Below are 26,583 nucleotides of genomic sequence, written 5' to 3'. Positions count from 1 at the left end.
CTTTTTATGTTTGCAGAGAAGATGAATATACCTACTAGGGAAGGCTGAGCATTACAAAAAAGGCTATTTTTTAGCAATCATTTTTGGGTTTAGCATGTTGGGATGTTAAGATATGAGTTAACAGAGGTCTGCTGAAGATACCGATGTGCAGAAATCACATACCACAGACAGAGTATTGTTCAATGTTCACACTAGAACAGGAAAAACAGAGGGACAAATACATCTAGCATTACCTTTGAGTTAAAGCTGGATTCCAACCTCTGTGCTGTACACACGGGGTGTACTCCATGTGTTCCTGTGTGCATAACACCATTAGAATTACTACATTTATGTACTATGTACTACTAGATTTATGTACTACAATCTAGAGAGCACAAAGCAGCAATTAATACGCAAATGCGAACACGTTTACATCTTTGCACGTACGCAATATTACCGCCTTCTAATTATTATCATTTTAAGATCAGCCAAACACGCAATTTTGCCAAAAATAAAACCCGAAGTTTAACCGGAAAAAAAGCATCCCCAGAGCTACAGCCAGCCTTGGCGCCGAAAAAAACCTGTGTGGCCCCGCATGCACACCTAATGACGGCGGTCATCCCCCGGGAACAAAGGGAACGCGCTCCCCGCCGCGTCGCCTCCCCGGTCCCCGCCGCGCTGCGCCCCGCGCGGCCCATCCGCCGCCCTGCGCTGCCACCTGGCGGCGACGGGAGGCGCCGCACCGCGCCTGGAGCGCCCGGGAGCGCGGCCGGCTCCGCGGGCCCCGGCGCTGCCGCGGGGAGCGGCCCGGCGGGCATGGGGGGCGGCCAGAGTCTCTTAGATGCCGCTGTTGCATCCGTGCCCCGGCTCCCTCCGCGACCCGCCTCTGGGGTGGGCAGAGGAGAAAAGTGAAGCTGAACGGCTCGGACACACGCCCGCGTCCACGATGTCGGAGAATGCGCGTAGCGAAACCCGACACTTTGTTTCCCCGCGACTGCCCAATCCTCCGCGGTCCTCGCGAATGCTGCGGCGGCTCCCGCACAGCGAGCAGCGGCAGTGCCGACCGCCGCGCCAGCGGCTCCCGCCACCCCCCTCCCCGCGGCTCCGCTCCGCGCCGCCCGGCCGCGGCCAGCGAGCGCTGCGGGAGAGGACGGGACGGCCGCGGACCTCCGCCCGAATGGTGCGGACAGCGGGAGCGGCGTCCGGAGCGGTGGAGGAGCGAGGGGAAAGTTGGCCCGTGCTAGCGAAAGTGCGAGCGCAGCCCCGGGGTGCGTGGGGCGGAGGAGTGGCGGGGCGGGCGCGCCGCGCTCGTATCGGCATGTGTGTGCCTGCGTGTGCCCGTGCGCTGTGGGCCGGTGCGGGCTCGCTGCGCGACGACCCACGGGGCCGGCTGCTGCTGCCGCCGCCGCGCCGTCACCCAGGGACACCCGCCCAGCAGCGCGGCCCTCGCCGCGGCCCCTGCACTCCCGGCTCCCTCCGCGCCCCCCCGCGCCCGCTCGGCGGCGCCGCCGCCCCGCCCTCGCTCCCCTCCCTCCGCCTCCCCGCTGCGCTCGGCGGCGCGGGCACAGCGCGGCGCTCCGCCGGCCGCCCACGCCCCCGCCGTGCGGGCGCGCGCCGCCGAGCGCGCGTGCGCGGCGGGCGCGCCCCCGCGGCTCCCCGGGCGCGCGCGCGCGCGCGTGTGTGTGAGTGTGAGTGTGCGGCGCGTGTGGCCGCGGGTGCGCGCCCCTGAGCGCGCGCTGTGCCTCGGCGCCGCCTGCGTGCGGGGGGTGCCCGTGCGCGCTCCGCACCGAGCTCCCCGGCGCTGCCATCCTCGCCTCCGCCGCCCCGGCGGCTCCGCGCAGCGCCCGCGCAGCGGGTCGGCATCTTCATGGGCTGCCACCATGCTTGGGCCCTGGAGATTTCGGGCGAAGTAAGTACCGGGCTTGACTTTTCTCTCGCTCTCTTTCCCTCCTTTCTTCCTCCCTTCCTTTCCTCGTCGTGTCCCCCCCCCCCGCCCCCCCCCCCCCCGCCCCTTCCCCGCCGGGTCTTCCCTCGCTGTTGCTTTCCACCCCCAGTTCCCGGCCGCTTGCCCCCCTTTCGCGAAAGCCATTTCTCCCAACTCGGGGTGCTGCTCAGTTGGGTGGCAGTGTCCGGCTGGAGCTGCTCGCTCGCTCGCTGCTGCTGTCGGCGGTACTGAAAGCTGCTTCCAGCCGGATATGCAGTGCGGTAATCTAAGGGTTGAACTCTTCGGGGAAAAAAAAAAAAAAAAACCACACACACACGCAAGAAAAATCCCGATGCAACCCCTTTCCTCTTCTCCCCTCCCCCCCGTCGCCCCCACCCCCTGGCCCCCCCTCAATCTGAACCTCTGTAGGGAGCTGGCGAACAGCAGCACACAGTCATCACACAGGGGTTTCCAGGGCGGGATTGCAACCTTGCATATAGCCAGCTACAACTTTATTTTCTTTACCTCCCATCCCCCGCCTTTTTTTTTTTTTTTTTGTCAGAGAAAGGGGAAAGGGAGAGGGAGGGAAAATTGTATTTGCCTCTTTTGCTAACCATAATTGAATTAAAGTTGTAAAATGCCTGGGAGTTTAACACTGACCGGGCAGGTTTTCAATAGGTTGTCATTGTGGGGTTTTTTTTTTTCTTCTCCGAAGAACTGTTGGCTAATGGATGAATGGATCTGATCGAGCTGAGAAAAAATATGCTAGATACATGCCTTTGAGTAAGATTTCTGCTGCCTTTATGCAGTGAAGCCTTTTTGCTTTGAGTAATTCCAATCCAGTTGACGTCTGGTCAGAATTAGAGAGATTCACGGAGACTTCCGATTTCTTGCTGCATGATTGCCTTTGCTGCAAGTGCTAGTTTTGCAGCCTTGAACCTGATGCCACAGGAGATGTCTTGCAGTACTGAGACTTCTCGTTTTTTAGGATGCGTTCCTCCAAACCAGAGTTGTGTCATGAGGATTGGAGCTCTGAGGTGGACGATAGAAAATGCAAGCCTGGTCCAAGATCCCAGCATTTAAACCTGATGATTTATTAGTCTTCCCCTACCGACACACAAAATGCATTTATTTTCCCTATTCATATTGCTTTTAGACTAGTAGAAGTAGAAGAAAGCCACGAGGAGTCAGAAAGACAGCAAAAAAGGAAAGGATTTGTTTCCAGCTAGGTGGAATTCGGACATTAAATTACTGACGTAGGTCAATGGTAGGGTTTCCCTTCTACCCTCCTTGGCTTTTAATCAGCCTGGGTGTCTTCTTCCCTAAAGGATGAAGAGCACTGACAGCCATCGCTGCTTATAATCAGTAACTCTGATGTTTGGAGTGTTGGCAATGAGATATTTTCATGAGACCTATTTAGATCTCTCCACTTCTACCAGGCTAGTTTTGCAGAACATTGGGAATAAGCGCTATGTCAGATATGGATGAGACTCTGAAGATGACCTGCATGTTTTACATTTTTCACAAATTTTGGGTGAGTGGTTAAAACATTTCTTTTGAGAGTATGTATGTGTGTGTGTGTGAGAGAAAACAAGAGACTTCTGCTTGAAATGAGCTCTGTTACATTGTGTATAACTTGGGAGGGGATCACATATCAATTAATATTACTTGCTTTTGTAAAGATGCACAATTTCCATAATTGAAGAGAGCTGTTAAGTGCACCGAAGTAGGAGGTTAATGTATTTAATCTCATTACAGAAGAATTCCTGCACAAAAGTCATCTGGGGGTGCGAGCGTGTGTGCATGTGTGTGTGTGTGCGCGCGTGTGTGCATGTCTGTGTGGGTGGGTGTGTGCTTTGTAAATGTATAGCTAGGGAAAAAACCATCAGCATAAAAGAGTTTTAAAAAATGTGTGATGTGGAGAATGTGTCAGTGTTCCCTCTGTTGAATTAAGATGCCATTTTCAGCACTGAGCATTTTTTCTTTGGATTCCTACCATGGTATTTCCATCACCAGTTTAAAATCAAGGTAAAAGGAGGGGAAGACCTTGGTGCACGGGTTCAGCAGGGAGGCTCTGAAGGGAAGAGGGAGCTGGGTAATAGGGGAGGTGGGAAACCTCGTAAAATGGTGTTTCTTTTCTCTTAAATTAGAAACGTGAAACTGAACTGACAGCCATTTTATGTATATTTATGGGGCTGGTTGTGAACAGGAAATCCAAAGAAGCATTGAAATTCACCCCACACTAACAGAACCAGAACAATTCCTACTGTGACCTCACCTTTTTAGACACCGCGGGCATTTGACTCACAAGGAGTTGCCTATCAACCCTTTAATCAAGGCATGTCATCCAGTTTCCAAAAGTGTGGGAATTAGAAGTGACAGGAGGGGGTTTTTTTTGGTTGGTGAACAGTCCATTCTCTACCCTACTGAAGACACATATAAACTTTGTTTCCATTTCAAATGTTATGGGGCTACCCTATTATGCTACTTTTTTTTTTTCTCCTTATCCCTACAGGAAATAAAATGTATTCTTGCTGCTCTACAGTAACTTTGGAACAGGACCTCAACAAAAAAATGCATATCTGGATGCTGCAGACGATCGCATTTGCTTTAACATCACTAGTCCTTTCCTGGGCAGAAAGCATCGAGTATTATGGGGAAATCTGTGATAATGCGTGTCCTTGTGAGGAGAAGGACAGCATCTTAACAGTGAGCTGTGAAAACAGAGGGATCATCAGCCTTTTTGAGATCAGTCCACCAAGGTTCCCTGTTTACCACCTCTTGTTGTCTGGGAACCTTTTGAACAGGCTGTACCCAAACCAGTTTGTCAATTACACGGGGGCTTCGATTTTGCATCTGGGGAGCAATGACATACAAGACATCGAAACTGGGGCCTTTCATGGTCTGAGAGGTTTAAGGAGGCTACACTTGAACAATAACAAGTTGGAACTTTTACGGGATGACACTTTCCTTGGGCTAGAGAGTTTGGAATACCTACAGGTCGATTATAATTACATTAGCGTCATTGAACCCAATGCCTTCAGCAAACTGCATCTGTTGCAGGTGCTGATTCTCAATGATAACCTCCTCTCCAGTTTGCCCAACAACCTTTTCCGTTTTGTGCCCTTAACTCACCTGGACCTGAGGGGTAACCGGCTGAAGCTGTTGCCCTATGTGGGCCTCCTGCAGCACATGGATAAAGTGGTGGAGCTGCAGCTGGAGGAAAACCCCTGGAATTGCTCTTGTGAGTTGATTGCTCTAAAGGATTGGCTGGACAGCATCTCATACTCCGCGCTGGTGGGAGATGTGGTTTGCGAGACCCCTTTCCGCTTACATGGTCGAGACTTGGATGAAGTCTCTAAGCAGGAGCTTTGCCCCAGGAGGCTCATCTCTGATTATGAAATGAGACCTCAGACACCACTGAGCACTACAGGGTATTTCCACACTACCCCGGCCTCAGTCAACTCTGTGGCCACTTCTTCTTCAGCTGTTTACAAATCTCCCTTGAAGCCCCCCAAAGGGACCCGGCAACCCAACAAGACAAGGGTGCGCCCCACCTCCCGCCTGCCCTCAAAAGACCTGGGATACAGCAACTATGGCCCCAGCATTGCCTACCAGACCAAATCCCCGGTGCCTTTGGAGTGCCCCACTGCCTGCACTTGCAACTTGCAGATTTCTGATCTGGGCCTCAATGTCAATTGTCAGGAGAGGAAGATTGAGAGCATTTCTGAACTGCAGCCCAAACCCTATAATCCCAAGAAGATGTATTTGACGGAAAACTACATTGCGCTGGTACGCAGGGCAGATTTTGTGGATGCCACTGGGCTGGATTTGCTGCATCTGGGCAATAATCGGATCTCGGTCATTCAGGACCGGGCTTTTGGGGATTTAACTAATTTGCGAAGGCTGTACCTGAATGGGAACCGGATCGAGCGGCTGAGCCCAGAGCTGTTCTATGGGCTGCAAAGCCTGCAGTACCTCTTCCTGCAGTACAACGTCATCCGGGAGATAGAGGCAGGCACCTTTGAATCTGTCCCCAACCTTCAGCTCTTGTTTTTGAACAACAATCTGCTGAGGTCTTTGCCAGGGAACATTTTTTCTGGTCTGTCTCTCTACAGGCTGAGCCTGCGGAGCAACCACTTCTCCTACCTGCCGGTGAGCGGGGTGCTGGACCAGCTGAAATCCCTGCTGCAGATCGACCTGCACGAGAACCCCTGGGACTGCACCTGCGACGTGGTGGGCATGAAGCTGTGGCTGGAACAGCTCAACACCGGTGTCCTGGTGGACCAGGTGATCTGCGAGTCCCCTAAGAAGTTTGCCCAGAGCGACATGCGGGCCGTCCGGGCGGAGCTGCTGTGCCCCGACTATTCGGACATCGTCGTCTCCACGCCCACGCCGTCCCCGGGCCAGCTGCCGGCCAGGACCACCCCGTCCTCCTCCACCGTGCGCCTCAATGGCACGGCGGCGGCGGCGGGCGGCTCCGCGCCCGCGGGCGGCGCCGGCAGCTCCTCGGTGCCGCTCTCGGTGCTGATCCTCAGCCTGCTGCTCGTCTTCATCATGTCCGTCTTCGTGGCGGCGGGGCTCTTCGTCCTGGTGATGAAGCGGCGCAAGAAGGGCCAGGGCGACCACGCCAGCGCCAACAACTCCGACGTGAGCTCCTTCAACATGCAGTACAGCGTCTACAGCGGCGGCGGCCACCACCACCACCCCCACCTCCAGCAGCACCCGCCCCACCGCGGCGGCGGCAGCGGCGGCGGCGGGGGCGCGGCGCTGCCCAAGGTGAAGACCCCCGCCGGCCACGTCTACGAGTACATCCCGCACCCCCTGGGCCACATGTGCAAGAACCCCATCTACCGCTCCCGGGAAGGCAACTCGGGCGAGGATTACAAAGACCTCCACGAGCTCAAGGTCACCTACAGCAGCCACCCCCTGCCGCCCGGGGGGGGCGCGCCGCCGCCCCCGGCGCCCCCGGCGCCCGGCGGGGAGGATGCGCCGGCGCGCAGCCCCGCGTACAGCGTGAGCACCATCGAGCCGCGGGAGGAGCTGCTCTCGCCGGTGCAAGACGCCGACCGCTTTTACAGGGGCATTTTGGAGCCCGACAAACACTCCCCCTCCACGCTGGGTACACCCGGCTCCACCCTCCCCGACTACCCCAAGCTCCCCGCCGCCTACACGTACTCCCCCAACTATGACCTTAGGCGTGCCCACCAGTACTTGCACCCGGGGCCGGGGGACGCCAGGCTCCGGGAGACGGTGCTCTACAGCCCCCCGAGTACTGTCTATGTAGAGCCCAACAGGAACGAGTATCTGGAGCTAAAAGCAAAACTAAACGCAGAGCCGGACTACCTCGAAGTGCTGGAAAAACAGACCACATTCAGCCAGTTCTGAGAAACAGCCCCCCCGCCCCCCGTCCCCTCGCCAGTCTCAGCAGCTCCTTCTCTAGAGTATTTGTATTTAACAACCACACGCAAAACAAAGAAACGTAAATGCTGACCTCCCTACACACACACACCTCGCCCCCCTCCTCTTTTTCCCCCTTTAATTCATTTTATTGTAGGGCGAAGTGCCTTGGCACAGGACTTTTCAGCTTCGGGGAATGATTCTGAAAGGGTGTGCTGTTCAGTTTGGTTTGGTTTTGGTTTTTCTTTTCTGTTACTGCATTTGGAAGTCGGAAACCACCTATTGTGTAAAATGGGCACAACACTGGCATTGTGCGGGTGTCCATGTGTGTTTGGGGAAGGTGGCAGGATGTTTCATGGTTTCTTGTCGGGTCACATTCAGGATTCAGGTCGTGCTTTTTATTTTTTTTTAATTTTTTTTTTCAGACATTCTTTAGTTTAATTTTCTCTCTGGTTGAAGAGTACAGCGCACATTTTCCCCTTTTAGCCATGGGTGAGTCTAAATGGCTTTTATGGAGAGATTAGCACACCCCGACTTTAATACAAGGTTTCCTTTTTTTAAGGATGTGTTTGTATACTTTCTGGACTTTTGAATTAAAAAAAATATATATTATGATCTTTAAAGGGATCACTGTAGATGTGGACAAATCATTAAAGAGTGCAGAGATATATGATCCATAACTGGTTAGTGAAAATAACTTATTGATGAAATATAAAAAAATATTTTATTGTAGCACCTATTTTTATATGCACATTAGCATTTCTCTTTCCTTCACTATTTTAGGGCCTAATCTTGCAAATTTTTAACTCACTTGAGGATCTCTATTTGTGAAAGAAGTCCCAGCTTAGGCCTCCATCCTGCAGGCACTTAAGCACATGAACAACTTTACCAATGCGTGTAGTTCTAGAGACTCACTCATTGGGCAAAGTTTGTCAAAAGCCCAAAAAATTAGGAAAGAGGATGCAGAATTCTTCTTACAAGTAAAAATACTGGAATGTTTGAGTGTTTCTTTCTTTCATTTTTTTTTTTTTTAGGATGGGGTCCAAAGGTTGTGGATTGCTTTAAAGTATTGCACTAGAGTGAGAGCTTTTTTCCCAAATCTGATATAGTATCAGAAAGACCTTTTAAATCTCTATAGATAATGCCAGTTATGACCAAATCTTAACAGACAATCGGAGACATAAAATCTGATCACAGTAGGAAAAAAATCATGTTTCTCTATTGAAAAAATGTGTCTTTTAGCAACCTCCTGCTCAGAAGTCTGGTTGGGCAAACTAGTGAGGGACATGTAGAAGGCATTCATTTTATCAGTAAAAAAAGGTTCATTTTTGATTTGTCGGTTTCATTTTTTTCTTTTTTTTTTTTTTAATTTTGTATTAGTTAACCAAAATATAATGATTTTGCAACTGTTGTAGCCAGTTTATGATTGTTTAGTCGAGTACAATTGCACTTGTACAGATCCACATGTTTACTGGCATCCTGAAAGACCAAATGATGGACTGTACACATCTCTATAAAATGTCTTTACCCCTTTGGGCAGCAGGCAATGGCAAGGATATTCATAAACACAGCATCACTGTAAGATGGGACAACTGATGTCTCATATGTATCCCAGCACATGTGATTTTTTAATAGTTTCTGAATAAACACTTGGTAAATATTTCAAATGTAAGATCCTGAAGTAATGAGTATCTGAACTTTAAAATTTCTGGCCAAAATAATCTGTTTGTACATTGGATTCTCTTTACTAGCAATTCTGGCTCATCAGAAAGATCTAACGTTTCTAGGCAAAACATAATGTGTTCTCTGTTTTTGAAACATGACATGTGGTAATTACCAGCATATATAACATGGGTCAGAAAGCAGCACAGGGGTATATGTTTCAACAACATATTGAACAGGATAGTTTTATATTTGTATTTTGTTTCCTTACTGAGGTGTTCTTTAATATATGGAACAGGGTAAGTGATATTTCACGTCTTTTCTTTCTTCATTAGGTTATTATATTTAATATTGTTTCCAGAGTTGCTCACTAGTACATCTTTTTATTGCTAAAGGGCTCTGTTCTATTCTGAATTTCCTACCCATGTACAATCTGTCACTTTCTACAAAAACAAAGCTGTATAACTGGTCTGTTGGAATTCAAGAAAAATGTTTTCTTGGCGTGTGTTCTTCCCTCTATGCCACCCACACCGAGCAAAAGCAAAAAAAAAAAACTCAAAAAACAAGCATGACTGTATTTAGCTTGGACAGTTTAGTAAGTGGAGTGTTATTTCAGTTTGAAATGCAGAGTTGAGGAGTGTTCTTTTGTCACAAGAGACATAACAAATGGCTATTCTGTTCACTGCTCTCTATCCTGCAGACTTCCCATTGACACCAGTGAGAGATGTGTGTGTGGCTGCCTGAGGTGCAGTTTTGGAGCCCTAACTTTGAATTGCTGTCTTTATAACTATTGCTGAAACCAGTGGCCCGGTTCTTCTTCCATTTAAGCTCAGTAGAGGCATGCTGTTGTTAAATGGGTATAAGTAAGAAAATTTTCAGCCTCACTGACTTTGCCAGAGAAAGGCTAGCTCAGAGAGGATTGAAGGAGAAGCTCCTGCAAACTTTGTGTCTGTTCATGTGTATATATATCTTCCCTGTGTGGTTCTAAACTCATGTTTATGAGCTTGCATAGGTGTCAGTACAAGCATAGGATGAGGTCCTTAGTGTGAAAGGTACATTTTGCATGGCATTCTGCCACAAAGAGGCAGCATCCGCAAATGAGTAAATGAGCAGGAATTGCTTGGATTTGTAAGAAATAGCTGAAAGAAATCCCCTGACATTCTGTTTATGTTTGCATTCTGACACTGCCATTTCTGAGGTCGGTAGTACTGCAGCTTCCATGTGTTCTACACGCATTTGATAACTGCTAATGAAGGATTTTTCTAATGGCCTACTCTACAACCAGAGCAATTATTTTAAATCTTTTTGACAACTCACCTTCAGTAGAAAAAAAACATGTTATCACTTGTGTTACTGGAGAAAAAGATTAAATTACATCAATTGCCTACACAAAGTGCATTCCTGAAGATAAATCCTTGAAAAATAATACAGAATGAAAAATAATATTCTTTAGTCAGTAATCATCCTGAGACTTATCTGAAAGGGCTACTTGTGAATGAGGACTTCAATGGAAGTAGGAGTTCCCACTCAATGGCTAAAATGATATATCATCTGTGGATAATTATTGTAAGAAAAAGTAGATGGGAATAGAAATTGGCAAAGGGAGATGTCCCTCTGATTCAAAAAGAGGATAAGAGATAAAATAATTTGTTTGAAGAAAAATCCACCCTATTTTGAGAATTCTGAATATTATTTTAGGTTCATTATAAGACTGGTTTAGGTCAGTTGATAAAGTTATATTCCCCTCTTTTTTTTTCTTTTTTTTTTTTTTGTTTTGACAAGTAATATTGAGCTTACTGAATCATTCATGTGGTCTCACATTTTACTTCAAAAGTTCCTAAATGCATGAAATCCTGTGATCAACAACAACAACAAAAACAACAAAAACAACAAAAAAAAAAAAAAAAAAAGGAAAAGTGGAAGAGAATCCTGGTTTCTCAATATAATTACTGGAAACAAAACATGAGTGAGACCTGCTCTTCCCTTCCCTTCCCTTCCCTTCCCTTCCCTTCCCTTCCCTTCCCTTCCCTTCCCTTCCCTTCCCTATTTCATATTTTACTCTCATCTTTAACAAAATGAGCTGAATTTCAAGTGGTTAATCCCAGAAGATATAGCCTGGAATTTCTAGACATTCCTACACACTGTTTGAAACACCAGATGTTATGTCAGTCCTCTCATCAGTTTAAAGTCTGACAAAAATTCAGCTTCCACTTTAGTAGTTCTAGAGCCCACATTCTCACACCTTTATTTTTAATACATATATCTTTACCATCCAGTATTTTAATGGTCACTTAAGGTTGTGAAAACATCTTCAGTTGAGTCTGCATACTGTAATATTTAATTTTTTAATGTTTTCCTATGTTTTATCTTTTTTATAAAGTTATAGGTATTTCTTAGAGGAATTCAGATACAGTGGTACCTTTTCTCATATCACATAATAATTTAGTTATTTTTTAGTTATTAAAGTAATTTTTAAAAATGGTTAAAGAGCATAAAAATGAGCTTATGGCCTGTGGTAAACACAATGTAGAAGATACATCTGGAAAGGCAAGAATAGCTAATTGTGGTTGTTGGAAAAAACGAAGGCAAAATCCTGGTTTTGTAGGTTGTTTAGATCTCTGTTTAGCTGGAGCTAAAATGTCTGACCAGCATGTTGTTTCTTACAGAAACTTAAGAGTCTGTTTAATGCATATGGTTCCCTCTCAGGGGGCCGAGTCCATTAAGGCACTACATCCTGAAGGACAGGGTAAACAAGAACTCCTTCATTTTTAGAGGGCAGGTTCTTTATATTGCTCAGTGTCTCCAGGGAACCTGAATAGCCTTTCATTAGGTTACAGAGTGGCATACTGAATTACAGCGTCTCCAAACCAGAGAAGGAGGCTGAAATCTTTTGCTGTCTTATGCAGAGCTGAGAATGCAATTGGCACTACTGGCATTAAACAAGAAAAATGGGGAGAGAAGAGGAAGTGAATGGCAGACACAATGCCATAGCTGTCAGCCTTCAAACAGTGGTCACATTTCTATTGATTATTTGATTGTAGAGAACTTGCACCTCTATTCTGCAGCATCCACTTACCCTGGAAAATGCAGGACCTCAAGCTAAGGAATGACAAGAGGATGGAGGAGTAGATGAGTGAGGCGTTTCTGTGAGAGAAGTGGGCAGGATAGCAGCAATCTGAATGGGGCCGCCACACTATTTGTTTTTCCCAACCCTTCTAAGAAGCTTTGCAATGTGTTTTGCTGAAAAGAGAGCACACCGATCTCCTTACAGTCCAGCAATACTGTCTTACATATTTGTGGTTTTTTCCATTTATGCATAAATAGTATCCTAATATTACAAGTTTTTGTGATGTATTTTTTTCCTGTTCATTATTCAGCTACATTTCAGAATTTCTAGCAGTATGATGATACTCCAGAAATGCTAAGCACTGTTACACTTTAGAATAATTGTTTATTCTTAAAACACTGAACAGAACAGAGATGGGGCAGAGAAAAACGCATATTTAGGTCCTAGGAACAAGAGGCATCTAGTTAATTGAATATACAAAGAAATAAAGTGTAATGAAGTTTGTAATTAAATGGTTATCAAATTAACTACTTAACTTACAGCTAATGGGCCACATTTTGCTTCTAGTTATGTGAGTACACAACTGGATTCCATTGACTTGAGGAACTTGCAAAATATTTACCTTGCTCCTGTAAGTCTGGCTTTTTGTCATTGAAATAAGCCATTCTCTTAGTATTTTTGTTTTGTACAGTATAAATTTGAATACAGTAATTACAAACATTAGTAGTGCTGCTATGTATCTCTAAAATGAATCTCATCTATTTCCAATCTGCTGACAAATTAACTAAACACTGATGTGTTCAGTGATATGGCACTGTAAAGTTTATCTTGGACTCATATTGTCCTGATTATATGGGAAGTACAGTTTACATCCACAGATAAACATGTGGCTCCTCAGAATGAAGAACCACATGAACAGACAATATACCTCTATTTAATTCTGTGGACTTGGTCCCAAAACCCGGAATTAGATTAAATACCTATTGATAAAAAATTGTTCCCTTTGTGGTGTTTCTGCCATGGAAGATGCAACTACTTTTGCTGCAATTTTGCAAGCTTATATTTACAGTATTTTTAAATTTTGCAGAAAACTTCCTACCATGTCAAACATAAATGATTTTTTTTTTCCTGGCTGGACACAAGATTACTATTTGTATATCATGACATGGTTCTGGGTGATCTTCCAAAAATGTCCAGACTGGGATAAGATAAAAGGTTGAAATAATAATTGTGTAGTTCAATATTTAATGTAATAAAATATTTTTTTCTCATGATTTCAACAGTATATCTGATTTTGTGAATACTAGATTATTAACACGTTTGGTAATTTTGTACCATTTCTGTGGCAAAAAGTTTATGTTCATATTTGAGGAAGGGGAAAAGGTATGAGATTGCTTTTGTCAGACTTCATATCAACTTTATTCAAAAATGCTTAGAGCAAAAGCACTGAGTTAAATTCTTCAAACTTGAAAGGTAAAAGTCTAGTCCAATTTATGAATTTCTGAAAACAGTGTTTAATTGCCAACTAGATTATTATTTTAAATATTTGTATTTTTTTACCATCTGTACCTTAAAAAAACAACATATATGTGTGTGTATATATATATATGAAAGTGTATGTGTACATATATAAGAATGCATATATACATATATATGTACATCTACACTTATATCTACCTTTATTTCTTCAATTAAAATTGTCTTTACTGTGATGTAAGAATATTTCCATGTAAGTAGTGAGAGCTTTTAGGCTTGGAATGAAAGAAAAGTTCTTCATAGAGCATATGTAAAAGATAAATGCTATATCCATGTAATCACCAGAAAATCAGTCCAGTCATACAATGCTTCAACTTTTCTAATACAGTAATACAAATTTTGGGTTGGAGTTGCTAGGAACAAAAGTTTGGGCTCAAATCCAGTTTTCAAGTGGCTGAATATGGATTGAGGGGCATTAATATTCCAGTATTTTAAGCCTCTACCTTTTACATTTGGCATAATATCACATGGCAAAACTGGCCTGAAATTGACTTTCTGTAACTTTACAACTATAGCAATTAATTTGTCCAGTCAAATGGATAAATAGACACATAACAAATGTATTTTTGACAAAGGCAAGAGTTCTTAGAAAGGTCTTTCTTTTGGATATCTGAATTTAGTTTTAAAATACTGAATTCATAATGGTATTTAATTATGCAATTAATTATTACAAGTAATGACAAAGATTTGTTCACTTTCTAAATGCTGAGCTTAGGTGAGCTAATCAGTCTTTTAGTTACAACTATACTAAAGCTGTTAGTCCCAGTGGCAGTTGCTTTCTGCTGAAAATTATAACAGGGTTGTTCTCAGCATTGGTACTCTTCAGCCATGATACAATTTTATCATTGTAAATTCATTTTTAAAATATGGAAAATTAAACATTTTAAAAGCATTTTCAGGTTGGCAGTTTGCTAAGTTGAATTGAATATGTCATTAAGTTTATCTAGTATTTATAAAATATCCACTTTTAAGTAGTTTTCTCATCTTTTTATTTGAAGCCATACATACAACTCTATAAGTGACGTAATGGTGTGGTTACATGAGTTTATTTGTGGTTGTGTACAGCGCTGTACATCTGGTTAGATGGCATCAGGTAATTTATAACAAACCAAAATGTCTACATTACAATATTCTTCACATTAAGCTCAAAATTCGAGAATATGTACATTTTTCTGTTTTCAAATTTGTAAGAAATGCCTACACCAACATCAAACAACTTGAACCACTTTCAAAGAATTAATATTATGCTGAATCATTTATTCCCAAGTATAAATATCTTCTTTTAGTGATAATGAAAAGTGCATCAAAGGAAAAATTGCCTAATCAGTATATTTGATGGTTTTGAAGTGAATGAAAATTCTTCCATTGATTTTACTTTTTTGGAAGCATGTAATGTCTTTACACTGTATGTTTTTTCTTTTCCTGTTAGAGACTGTTTATTGGCCTACCATGCAGAAGAAAAATCCCCGCTACAAAGGTGTTTCAAATCTCAGCTGGTGATATCATCTCTATCAGTAACAGCTTTGGCTGTTCCTTAAGGTTGTTTCATTTTTAAAGTGATTAAATTATGCTTGGTCTTTTAAAAGTGGATTTTTTTGCCTTACATCCATCCAAACATATCATGCAATGTAGTCAATACTGGTGGTGGAAATTATTTCAAATATTATATATTGATGGGTTCTTCAAGTTTATAACATTAATGTTTAAAAATGAGGTAATAGTTACATATTTTTTATTTTAATTTTATGTTTCCCTGTCATTCTTTTTTCCCTACACATTACTGAATCAAACTGCCTGCCTTTGCTTTGAAAGCTGCTTTTTATTTTGAGTACAGAGCTCGGTTGTGTGCAAAGGGATCTAAGCTATTGTTCTTCAGTGTGTTTATTTCTTTTAAAGAAAAATATTGTACTCTTCTAAATAGCTATTGATTTTCTAAGGAGAATCACATGGTCTGCATTTCTCCTCTCTCCATTCTTACAATGTGAGGCAGTGACGAAGTGTGTTTGGTTTTGTAGCTTTTTTGTTGCAGGTGTAACACCTTAAGCAAAATCCTCATGGTTGTCAAAGAAAATTATGTTTTAGGTAGGAATTTTGAAAAAAAATTCTACCTGTAGCATCATCAGTGTAAAGTTGTAACACAGATACATGCCTGTATAAACATGCTTTTATATGTATGTGTGTGTCTGGGACACCACCCTGTTCAGATTTTTGTTTGTTTGTTTGTTTAGGGATTTTTTTGTTTCCTTGTTTTCAGTTAATTTTTTAAAATGCACCTTATCTCAAAGACAGGATTTGTCCTGTAATTAGGCAGTGCTTATATAATGAAGTTTTCCAGCAGAGTAATTTAAGTCATAAAGTGAACTTCATCTTCTTATTGACAATTTCTGATTGGTTTGAAATGTTTATTTTTAACTTTTTGGCCTGACAAGTAATAACTTCCAACAAGTAAGTGGCAATGTGCCATATTATCATGTTGAACAGTACAATCTATTAGTTTTATCGTGCAATATATTACTTAATAAATTTTTAATGGTAAGAGTCTACTAATGCATATTGTACTAAGACATCCATTAACTCTTCCTTAAGAATACTTTTTCCTAAAGAATAAAGTTACTACTCTCTTGCAAAAAGTTTTTTCTAAAATACGAGAAGTAGTTAAGGTAATGATTCTAAATTCACCAGTTTTTAGAGATATAATTGAATGTGTTTATGATGGGTAATATTTTTTTATCCATGCATAATTTTATACAATGAATGTGTTCTATAATTTTCAGTATATTTTATATACCAAGTGTTATCTGTAATTAAATATTTCTTAAGACTTCTTGGATTACTAAGAAGTTTTTGTTAGATTTAGTTAGGATCAGAGCTTTAATTTTGGAGGAAGGAAAGTCCCATCTCATCAGTCTATCTTTATTTTATGAGTAATTGTCCAAATAACTCAGATTTATTTTTCTTTAATGTTAAATTATGTGTTATTTTTGCCTCATTTGCAGTTTAAAAGTTTGAGAATTACTTACTGCTCTATATAATCATCTGTGATGAAATACAGAAAAATTCCTATCTTTAGTCTGATCAATACTATGTAACTTCAATTTACAGTTACTTAGTGAAACTGTTTTATTTTATGTTTGTCTTAGACTTAGGTACCCTTATCTGCAAGTCTGTGTGTCAATGTCAGGCCTCACAAATGTTCACTTAATCAAAACTCAGTATTATTTCACAACCCAAACAAAATAATTTAAAACAGCAACGAAGACAAAATTTCCAAAGTAAATTTTGATTCTCTGACTACTTCCACGTATGAAAATTTTATTTATGTCAGTTGTCCCATTGGGTTCTGTCAGAAATTTTTGGTTACATACTTTTGTGTTGGAAATTTGGAATTTGAATATATGTCTGACACACACACAAACTTATGCCAATGCTTAATCTGAGTTCTTGTTTGTGTAATGGAGAAAGAAGTGTTTCTGAACAAGTTAGGGTTATGATTACTGTTACAAAAGTATTTTCTTCCCATGAAAAGGTCTTTTCTGTATTTACTCATGTAGAAAATATACAATTAGGTGTGTGTATCAGAGAGCATTTTGATATGTTTGAGAAGTCCTGAGGATCTTCAAAGCTAAAACTAGTTCAGTTTCTGAAATGCTTGCTTTTTGCTTTCAGTTGAATGTTGCTGGCTTGAATAGGTTACTGATAATAATGTTTAAGCCTAATGGCAGAAAGGTACTAGGAGGGTTAATGATTTTTTTTTATTTATTCAGATATTTGAACTGTCAATCTATATATAGAATTTAAGTAGCTATAGGTTCTGAATGTCTTCATTTTGTCTTGTCCTCTAAAACAGGGTGGGTTTTTTTAAATTTTAATAGAGATTGCAGGATTTGAATGAATTATAGGGATGTTAAATAGCTGTCATTCAAACACATCAATAAGAATAGTTGTTTTTATTGTTGTTGTTGTTGTTTTCATTTCACTCAGAAAAAATCAGGTCATATTTATTTTTGAGACTCACAGGGTTTTTAGGAGGTGAATGAATAATTACTAAGAGGCCTTGGACCTCTCCATGTTAAAACAAGTTAAATGACCACAGTGATCAAAAAGGAGCTCATTTTAGTGAGTTCATTATTTGAGAATATGATAAATTTATATTTATCTCTGCATTTTAAATATTGAAAAGATTAACATTGTCAAAATTGTTTATTAATACTGAGAAGAAAGCAATTATTCTCAGGGCAGAGACTCTTAAAATGAGTATTTTTGTTACCAGAAGTTAAATCAAAGATTTCAATTTAACTGTCTAAATTAAGAGATGCAAAAATGATAACATACAGAACATAGAGTATTTAATATTGAGAATATTGCTAAAACTGAAACTTGTAAGCATCCTTTTAGATACATACAGCCTTTCAACCCTTGATGTCAGATTCTTATGTAGAAAGGATGTTTTAGCTGTAGTTAGGACAGCACAGTCAGAGGAGAGACAGGTATTTTGGTCTATCTTATTTTATCTAATCTTAGAATAATCATTTTTGTTAGCTTTTCTTTTTTTTTTCCCCGTTACACAGACATCAAAATTCTCATGTCACATTTGGAAATTATGGTGTCACAAGGTGTTCCAGAGCCTGGACAAATAATAATCCAGTAGCAGAATAAAAATTGCTACGGCAAACTGCAACATGAAATTAAAATACGATGTTCTGTGAACATGGGAGATATTTGTGAGAGTACTTGGTTGACAACTATTTGATAATTATGGCTTGTATTCTTCTAACACCTTTCTTCCCAAAGGATCCTAAAGTGCCTTACAAAATTAGGGCCCGTTCCTGCCCTGATTGAAGTCAATGGGAGCACTGCCAATGGGAACAGCACTGGGCACTTAGGAAGCTAATAAAAGCTGCATTCAAACATCACTTCTGCCACTGAAATGTGTAACTGTTCAACTTACACAGCAATACTCCCAGTGGGTTCAAGACAGGAAGTGAATTTATCATATACAGATTGCAAATTTGAAAAAGAAAATATGATTTTAAAGGGGTACATGGTCCAAATTATTATTAAGTGTTAATACTGATTTTGGTAAAGATTTCTGCTTGAATCTTCAGCAAAACAGATTTTTCTATTTTTTTTCTGAAGATCTGAACATTAGTTCCAGTAAATCTAATCACTGATATCACTTTCATTATTAATATATTGCGTACACGTATTTGGGAGCTCAGATGTGCATGGATTTGGTGCAATAATTTAAAAAAAGTCAAAAAAATATAACATCATCATATGAGTAATCTTTACAGTTATTTTATCTTTTTCCTGATTAGTTTTTAATTTCTACCTGAAAAAGCCTGATATTACTATCAGTATTTTCTGTATGTTTCTGTGTTTGTTCAATTTATATATTGAGCTGATTGCTGTGATATGTGGAGGACAGGATTTGATGTTTGTATACTTGAAATTCCAGTTGAAATTAAGCATTATACCATATATTCTGGTATTTTTATTTTTAATATAGGGACTTTTCATATAAAATTTTTCAGCTACAAAAACATTAAAGAGCATACATAGATCCAAAAAAAAAAAAAACCCAAAACATGAGAACTAATGCAGGTATTTGTAATACTGTGAAAAGGCCTGAATTGTTTTTCATTCAGCACTTTTTTCTCAATCATTTATATTGGTGAATGAGAAAATAATTCTATTATTTTAAAAATTATTGGTATTTCACAAAGAGGAAAAAATAGCTCTTGGACTGTTTTGTATGTCTCTAGTTATAGACTTTCAGATGGGACTGAAAAATAAGCAGCTCAAAGAAAAACTAACCATCAGAAATTATCTAGTAGAATATGTAGCTGCTGAAGTCTCTGAATCCGATGAATGCACATGCTGTACATTCAAAAAAAAAAGGTTTGAGACTACAGGGCTAAATAAATTTAAATCTATTCTTACTGAATCTATTCTTATTCAGTAAATATTTACTAAATCTGCCAGCGAAATCTCAGAAGATGATTTCTTTGCCCTTATGACCAGATAAAAATTCTCTGTTATCACTCATTTGGATAATATATTTACCTTATTAAAACAGCAACCAAAAAAAAAAAAAAAAAAGCTAAAAAAAACCCAACAAAAAACCCAAACAACAGACATCAAAAAGGCCCCAAAACAAAACAAAACCCACGAAGCCAAAGCCCAATGCTGTACTTGCATAAAATATTTAGAGTGTACCCTTGATCATCCCTGAACAAAAAGTTTATAAGATAGTTCATAAAAGGGGTTTCCAAGGAAATAAGAGCATATTGTATGTGTCTGTTACATATATGTGGCTTTCAAGTATTGAATACATGGAAGAAGGCACTGTTGGAATGTAATTCATCAGTAGATCTAAATGTCATCTTCTATGAAAAACACAAAATTTTACAAACTTCTCTAACAGTTAGAACCTTGAAATATGCAAATTACTAAATCTATGCGGAGTGAGAAAGTGCCATGTTTTCTTACTTACCTTTCTGGCTAGAAATCTCACATCATCTCCAATGATAATTTGACATAAGTTAAGAAAAATTGGCAGAACAGTTTCAGAAAGCTACAGACAGACATGAAAAGGAACCACTGAAGTTAACAGCCAATTAGTTTTGTTTTCTTTTGTATGTGTTTTCAATAAAAGTATTACATATTTAATACTTCTAATTAAGTCATTATTATGTCATAATCATAGGTTAAAGTATAATAATTTGGCATAATGAGTTAAATTAGGGGTTAAACCATCTTCACAAAGAATGAGTCATTGATGCGTGTAAGAAAAAAGCCAATGAAATAGTTAAGGATGTGAAATCTGGTGCCTGGACTTGGAGCTATTGATATATTAAGCTTGATACTGCACAGTCTCTTTTAGACATTTACAAAACCAAGAAAGAAGTAATTATGCAAGTGCTGATGACAGGCCAGGAGGAATTTAGCACTTCACTCAAAATATAGGATTAGATTTTATCCTAAGGGTAGGATTAGTGTGTGATCTCATGGTCACTTAATAGGTTTCCTATTAGATCTTCCCTAAGGCCTGTTTTTGCAGTCCTTAGGCAGGCCAAACACCCAAAGAAATCTGTGCACTTTTGCTAAGCAAAGGAGTTTTCAATATCTTCTGAAAACTTCAAATTATTTAATACATATATATAAAATAAGTAAAGGGCTAGATGACAATTACTAAAAAGAAAATATATTATTAAGTTCTATGCTGTTAAGTATCTGGGCCTAAATGACTGATGCAATACAGAGATCACACATCCATCTCATAGCAGAAATAAATTAGCTCGTGTCAGATTCTGCATTCTTTTCTGACTTCCACCTTACTCAGCAAAGCATTGTAGGATCTGACCTTTAAAATCTTTTGTATTGTATTTCTTCACTAATAAATATTTTGTAAGACTTTACTGGGTGCTACAATACTTTTCATTAATTTCCATTAAACATGTTTTCATTGGCATATCTGTAACCATTATAGGAAATACCAACTTTGTATTAGAAAGTGAGGTGGATATACCTCTTCTTTTTTTTTTTCTTTTTCTTTTTTTTTTTTTTTCTGCACAGCTCAATATAAAAATAAACCCACATCATTTTCCTGGGAAAGTACTATTTTTCAAATATCTTTTAGAATTTGTTAAATAAAAGTCTTCCTGACAAACAAAACATGAGTTGGACTAAAATAAAAAGAAAGCCATCCAACTGATCTAGTTTTACTAAAGCCTTTGTCAAAAACCTCAGAATTTGAACATGTATCACCAATTTTGAAAAAAAAAAAACCAAAGAACCCTGACATAATCTGTCATAAATAAATGGTTGATCTAGACTGTTGGAAACTGCTGAGTGCTATCTTACAGAATGCCCTGCTTTATACTCTAAAATTTAATTAATATACCAGACTATAAAATTATAAAGGATTATAAAATACACATTTTCATGCACACTCATCTCATAATTGCAACCTATAGCAATGGATTTTTTTACCAATGCATTATGTTTTTGAGAGTTCAAAATAATTTATATAATTAATACTTAAATAATCCTTTAAGATTTGTTTTAATAAATCTTTAAAACACCATACTCAGAAAAGGCCAAGCAGTGTTTTTAATAGAATGTTTTTAAATGGATTATTGTCAAATAGAAAGTATAATTAAAGAGCATATTTATAGCAAAAATAATGCTTTTAATAGTTAATATATTGCTCATATTTATATTTGCATGCTCTGAAATATTTAACTTCCAGAAATTTAATAATATCACCGGGAGCTACTTATGGATGTAAAATTCTTCATACGTCTAAGCATTTGCAGGACTGAGCTTTCAATTTTTGATTGTTTGATCAAATGGGAAAAATATCTACTCAGTAGTCACTGGAGCTTTTGAGATCATAAAATTGGTTCATGTATTTCTGTCTAACACTTTGTACGTTATCCTTCAATGAACAGTAAAGAAAGCAAATATCAAAAAATACCTATGAAATGCAGTGAGATACTTAACAGAGTAATCCAAAGACTGTCTTTAGATTGATAATATTTGTATTTGCAGTATTAAACCCCGCATTAGAAACATCAGCTAAAGTCATATATACATAATGTTATAATTATAGACACATACATTTATCTTTATACTTTTCATTTTCATTTAAACAGCATCATTGGTGTACATGATATCTATGTATGCTCATATATGTATATAAAAGTCTCAGGTACTTAAAAGCACATTAGATCTAAATTATGCATCAAAGTGCCACCATAGTATATGTGGCAATTTAACTGATTTCTGTTACGGTGTTAGTTTATGTTTACTAATGTCAGATAGTTTTCATCATTACCGGTATATTTTTGGGCAAAAACAAACAAACAAAACAAAGGAAAAAACAGCAAAAACAAACAACCAAAAAAATCCCAAACCTGCAATATGCAATGAAGACTCTTTTCATTCTGACAGAGAAAAACTATTCCTGTGGTGCTTAGGCACTTCACAGGAGAAGAATTTTTTGCAATATGATGCCTCCTGTGGTGCAGTGAGGCGTGAAGCAATACAGGAGGTAGCTGGAGCTGAAGAATGTCATATGAGGAGGTGCCACATCATAGGAAACATTCACAAGTGGAAGACAGCTGTTGTTATGAACTATTAAAGACATCAGCAGGGTGTTCATTTCTTTCAAGGTTTCAGAAGCCTGAGATGGCATTTCCTTCTATCTTCCTCTCCCTGCTGTCTATCCTCCTCCCTCTCAAATAAGGTTTGCTACATCAGGTACCTTTCATCGTGGCATGCACTGAATCACAAGGGTTCTGCTGCTTGTTGCCCACTCCTTTGCCCTCAGTTAAAGATTAGCTGGGACTGGGCATCACAGCAGCAAGGAGAAGCTCTCATGTTCAAGAAAACATTTCAGGTAGGATTAAAGAGGGACGACAAGCAGACATGCTGAAGACCTGCCGAAATGGCTGAAATGGGAAATGCATTTATAATTGTATGCCTAGTGATATTAGAGATATCTTCAACTTAGTACAATTATAAACTATATGAGTATTAAGTTTAGACACAGTGACCACTGGTTTTCAAGGATGGATTAGAGGATGGACGTAACCAAGAGGAAACTGAATTAGCAGTAACACTGACTATTCTTCTTCAACACTGACTATTCTTCTTCAACAAAGTGTTAGTCCTGTACATTTAACTCCTGTAACTATAGTCACTTCTTTTATTTAAATCAAAATGCGATTAGCCATGAGTATGTTTTAACTTCTGTCTGTACATATATATATGAATATATATATGTGTGTATGTATATGTGTGTATATATCTATATATACGCACAATCAAAAAAAACACCCATGTGTAGGTTTCCACACTGTTTTGTCTTCTAGGATTGTAACAAAATAGTGGCCTAAACTTTTTATGCTAAAAACCCCTTAATGTCCAGGTTGTGTAATCTACAAATGATTTGCATAATGATTTCCTGTGAAGATTTGTATGCAAGCTGTGGCCTTGATTTCTCCACTTGTCTTACACTGGTGAACTCAGTTGATGTTTGTGTCTGCTCCTGATTTAGATCAGACTCAGTAAAAGGTTGTGCAAAGGATGTGTCTAGGGTGCATTATAGTCTGCTTCTTCAGGTTAGGCACCTCAGAGTAGTGAAAAAATACCTTTAAATTAAGTTTATGTTCTCCATCTGAGAAACCTAACTGGGGCTGTTGTCACTTATTTAGCATAAAACATGGTTCAAACAACTGACACAGAGGTCACGTACAGCAGACGTAAAATTTCAAAGCATAATGGAGTTCAGATTCTGAAGGGCCTTTTTTCAGCATAGCTACATATAATGTAGAATAACCCCAAACCCCAACAGCCATATGATATTAATAATACTGTGAGGAGTAATATTTTCTCATAGGTTTACCTCATCTAAGCAGATATTAGTAATTAAATACCAGAGATGATGCTTCATCATAATGATTTCACTACTACAGATTCTTTAGAAAACAATACCTGCATTATCATGCTGAGGAAATGCAAGTAATTTTAGTACTTTTAGTTGCAGTCAAATGTGAAGGGGTTTCAGAGCTTTTCATTCTGCCTGGGTCAGATCTGTCTTTTAAGAAAAGCTGTTTGATTTAATTTGGGGTTTTTTTGGTTTTTTTTTAACGTAAATGCATCTATTAAGATATTTTAGCGCTGAATGTCAAAATTATTCCATGATGACCTGCATTTAAAGACAAAATATATGATCTCTAACAGAGCAATATCCTGATAGTTGCTAATTAAGGATCCTTTATTCTCTGGAAAAATGCTCTAGATAGCTATTTCAATGGCTTTGTTCTCTTGTCGTTATTACACAATATTTCTATGGCTTTCACACATTTATTGGTATCTGCCAAGCAGAACCAAATTTAGCCTGAAGCCTGGAGGAAGATAAAAGGAAAATATATCAGGCATATGGATGATAATTTGGATGAAAAAAAAAAGTGTTGACAATTTTGTGCTCATATTTTTGGTTATACAACCTATATGCCAGCTTTTGTATATACAAATTATGTAGAATTTCAGATGTCAAAGTTTACATAAACAAACAAAAATTGTATATTCAATTACACCCAGAGATTTGTATCCATCTTCTAATATTACACATACAGCAGCTTATGTAGGAAAATTGACCCAACTAGCAGGATGATTTTCAGGGCATTTGGAAAATGTGGCATTACAATTCCGATCATTATTAGAAAGTGTTAACAGTATGCTGAAAAATACTCTTCCACATCTTTTCTGAGATTAATAGAACATCAAGGCTTCACTGCATATTGCATCTTTCTATGACACTTTTGATGATTATAAAGTTTTCCATCTGTAACAGCAATTGCATATACGTTTCAAAGTATTTCAAATTCTACCACCCCTCCAAACTTTTCATTATCATTACATTGGAATTTTTTTCTTTACAATTATCAGGTTATTTCCCTTACAAAAGCTGCTTTATTTATAGATTTGACTATCTTTTTAGTCTAGTTTTAATTAAGAAAGTAATTTTCCTCTCAACTCTACACTTTATGGTTGATTGACATATCACATATAGCTTGAGCTTTCTGTTCTTCTATGTCAGTTGGGCCTGTTGCATTGCATGGATTAATGAATGCTGAATTGTTTTGAACAGAGGTTCTAAAAAAGCATCAGAAAATATGTTCTTTCTCTCTTAGATGAATATAGCAGTTTGCTTCTTTTCCTGGCTGTCCTAAAACATTGTTATTCACAGTCCCTTTGCAAGTCAGCCACTGCAAAATAAAAAGAAAATCTGATCCTATTAAAATTGCAGACCTATAGTGACTCAGGCTTTCCCAGTGTTCTAAGTAGTGGTACTGTAGGCAATGTATAGTTAGAAATGAAACTGCTCTGAAGTAAAAGTGGTTTGTAAATTCCTATTATATTCTGAAACTTTCATATCTGTGTACCATGAGTTGTATGGGGTTTTGTGATTACAGATTTTTATTCACTATATTTCATTGTAAATGAGAAGTGTGCTTTATACTAATCACAGTGTAAATTCTTTGTTCAGATCTGTGTGATCTGCTCAGTCATAAATCCAGAATGACTTTATTTGAGTCTTTATGAGATAATTCACTTCATGTAGTGATGGTCTAAACTTAATGCATGAGTTCACTTCCTTCTTACTTTAAACTAGAGTAGTTCAGTGCATAAAATCATATTAAGTAGACTGTTCTCAGTAGGTTCATTCTGCAAATAAAATTATTTTTTTAATTGAACCTGAACATTTAACTTTCAACTAAAGGCATGAAGGGGTCTGAAATTTCTTTCAGGAGAAGAATGATTAGTTTCTTTTTTAAATTCTATTGCTTTTATTCAAATCACAGAATAGCATATAGATGTGAATATAAATAAAGACAGCATTCTTAGAGACTTCAGGACTGTAACAGCTCTGAATAACTCTAAGTAGCACACAAAAAGTTCAAGGTGGGTTTTTTTCAGTAACAAAAATCTTCAGTCAATAAATAGGAAGTGATTTTTCTTTCTAAGTTTTCAATTTTAAACCAAGAAAACACTTGTGGAAGTCACAATCTGGTTTTCACATAGTAGCCAGTATATTGGGGATTATTTTTGTTGTCTAAGAATCAAGTATATTAAAAACAGAGCTATTTTTGTCTGGCGTTGCATGCATTAAAAGCGGTCTGTTCTCAACAGAATAGTATCTCAAGGAATTGTCAGAGCTGCCATACGCACAGTAAGATGCCTCCCCTGATGTGTGAGATATATTAAACTTAGTGAAGACCAGTGCTCCTTTGGATCTGTTGAAATAACTAGCTGTCAGTCACTATGGAGATTGGAGAAGAAAAAGCCCCCTGGTGATACAACTTGTCACATCTTTCTCCCACTTTTCTCCCACACTTGCACACATATGCATGCACAAACATACCCACATTCCCAAAACAAAACAAAAAAATGGTATGCTATTTCTGCTGTTTCATACAATCTAGTAATGTTTATTAAAAAA

At 39.3% G+C, this 26,583-nt stretch overlaps 2 protein-coding genes across 19 annotated transcripts in view; one reads left to right on the top strand and one right to left on the bottom strand.

Moving 5' to 3' along the window:
- LOC139591842 (collagen, type I, alpha 1b-like) overlaps positions 1–2,436 on the bottom strand; it is a 68,217-nt gene extending 65,781 nt beyond the window's left edge. For 9 of the 17 annotated variants that reach the window (XR_011679758.1, XR_011679759.1, XR_011679760.1 and 6 more), the window contains exon 1: positions 234–1,787. Coding sequence is in view for 2 of the 17 variants with exons in the window: in XM_071431001.1 (XP_071287102.1) it covers positions 241–295; positions 583–1,787 (1,260 nt within the window). In the remaining 15 variants the exon portion in view is untranslated. Of the gene's footprint in view, positions 1–233; positions 1,900–2,324 lie in introns of those variants that run through there. The other 8 variants (XR_011679767.1, XR_011679768.1, XR_011679769.1 and 5 more) reach the window with 3 other exon arrangements.
- On the top strand, positions 1,750–25,837 carry SLITRK5 (SLIT and NTRK like family member 5). Of its 2 annotated transcripts, XM_071430999.1 has the most exons (3): positions 1,750–1,888; positions 3,343–3,437; positions 4,419–25,837. In XM_071430999.1, exon 3 carries the CDS (start codon positions 4,427–4,429, stop codon positions 7,289–7,291), a length of 2,865 nt encoding a protein of 954 aa, XP_071287100.1. In that variant the 5' UTR covers positions 1,750–1,888; positions 3,343–3,437; positions 4,419–4,426; the 3' UTR covers positions 7,292–25,837. The 2 variants fall into 2 exon arrangements, with proteins under 2 accessions (XP_071287100.1, XP_071287098.1); XM_071430997.1 differs by lacking the exon at positions 3,343–3,437 and having other exon boundaries at positions 1,758–1,888.
- The last annotated feature ends 746 nt before the right edge of the window (positions 25,838–26,583 follow it).

This window comes from Agelaius tricolor, unplaced genomic scaffold (genome assembly GCF_023055355.1).
Source record: "Agelaius tricolor isolate 1412-34295 unplaced genomic scaffold, bAgeTri1.0.p SCAF_7, whole genome shotgun sequence".
In the NCBI taxonomy this organism is placed as follows: Eukaryota; Metazoa; Chordata; class Aves; order Passeriformes; family Icteridae; genus Agelaius; species Agelaius tricolor.
Note: the sequence above shows the minus strand (reverse complement) of the source record. Positions and strands in the feature narration are given on the sequence as shown.

Bases quoted from the DNA above. Each gene is read 5' to 3' on its own strand.
- SLITRK5 (XM_071430999.1), top strand. From the start codon at position 4,427: ATGTATTCTTGCTGCTCTACAGTAACTTTGGAACAGGACCTCAACAAA.